Genomic DNA, 1,172 nt, shown 5'->3' with positions numbered 1-1,172 from the left:
CTTGTGCAAGAGACACTCATTCTAAAATTGAACAGGCATCTATGTGGTTTATTTTTTATACTGTGAAAAATTAATACTATCACTATTATTGGAAAATATTTCATTTCTGTTAAGTTATATTATTACATTGTTTTCCCAGATTTATTATTTATACATTTAGTCATTCATGTCAATTTTTTTATTATTTTATTTTGTTGATATGTTATTTGTTTGTTTGAAATTAAATGTATTTATTTTAATTAAATTATTTAAATATTTTATTCGTTTTAATCCTATTTGTATTATTTATTTATACATTTACTTATTCATTTGATTCAAATTTTCCTTTATTTGTTTGTTGTAAATAATTCTTTATTTATGTATTTTTATCAATCAATTTATTTATGTATTTGAATCATTTTTGTGTGTGTTTCAGGGTCCGTTAATGGTGACAGAGGCCCTGAAGCCGTACTCTAAAGGCGGACCTCGTGTCTGGTTTGTGTCTAACATCGATGGGACGCACGTCGCTAAGACTCTGGCTGAACTCAACGCTGAGACCACACTCTTCATCATCGCATCGAAGGTCTGAGCAGGACGCAGCTTTCAGACACTGAACAGATTATACAGAATTAGCAGAGACAAAAATATCACATTTAGATTTTACTATGACTCTTTATAAGTTCACTTGATAATATGTATCACAGTGAGATTTCTGTATAAAAAAACAGTTGCACTGATAACATTGTGAAATCGTTTGTTCAGACATTCACGACCCAGGAAACCATCACAAACGCTGAATCAGCGAAGGAGTGGTTCCTGCAGGCCGCCAAAGACGTGAGTCTCACCTCCTGCAGCGACGTGTACGGGACGCCTGTGTCACGCACTTATTCTTCTGTCATTTTTATCATTCTCACAGAAATCTGCAGTGGCCAAGCATTTCGTGGCACTCTCAACCAACGGAGTAAGTGCATTATAGTTTAAATGTCAAGGCTCATATCATCAGGAATTAAAATTTGTTCATAAACCATATTTTGTAACTTTCAGAACTCAAAACAGTCCAAAAAGAGCATTTATTGAAACTAGACTGCAAAAACCTTTTTTCACAATTTATACGGCACTTTTCAAATACAGCTGTAATTCAAAGTGCTTTACAGAAAATCATTTAGGAATATAAAATCATTAATTAAAAAAAA

General features: G+C 32.5%; 1 protein-coding gene across 1 annotated transcript; it reads left to right on the top strand.

Annotated features, from left to right (window-relative positions):
* Window positions 1-416: 416 nt before the first annotated feature.
* Window positions 417-970, top strand: LOC107576805 (glucose-6-phosphate isomerase-like). Its single transcript, XM_016262936.1, has 3 exons — window positions 417-562; window positions 742-813; window positions 896-970. The coding sequence occupies exons 1-3, from the start codon at window positions 425-427 to the stop codon at window positions 953-955; spliced, it is 270 nt and encodes an 89-aa protein (XP_016118422.1). The 5' UTR covers window positions 417-424; the 3' UTR covers window positions 956-970.
* Window positions 971-1,172: the final 202 nt, after the last annotated feature.

Source organism: Sinocyclocheilus grahami, unplaced genomic scaffold (assembly GCF_001515645.1).
Source record: "Sinocyclocheilus grahami isolate Dianchi unplaced genomic scaffold, SAMN03320097.WGS_v1.1 scaffold4368.1, whole genome shotgun sequence".
NCBI classification, from domain to species: domain Eukaryota; kingdom Metazoa; phylum Chordata; class Actinopteri; order Cypriniformes; family Cyprinidae; genus Sinocyclocheilus; species Sinocyclocheilus grahami.
The sequence above is the reverse complement of the archived record's forward strand: the minus strand, read 5'-3'. Positions and strand labels throughout refer to the sequence as shown.

What these genes read in the sequence shown, in the direction of transcription:
- LOC107576805 (XM_016262936.1), top strand. Translation starts at nt 425, where the DNA reads ATGGTGACAGAGGCCCTGAAGCCGTACTCTAAAGGCGGACCTCGTGTC. An exon ending in TCTTCATCATCGCATCGAAG is followed by an intron (nt 563 to 741) that starts GTCTGAGCAGGA and finishes TCGTTTGTTCAG; the next exon opens with ACATTCACGACCCAGGAAAC. An exon ending in TCCTGCAGGCCGCCAAAGAC is followed by an intron (nt 814 to 895) that starts GTGAGTCTCACC and finishes TCATTCTCACAG; the next exon opens with AAATCTGCAGTGGCCAAGCA.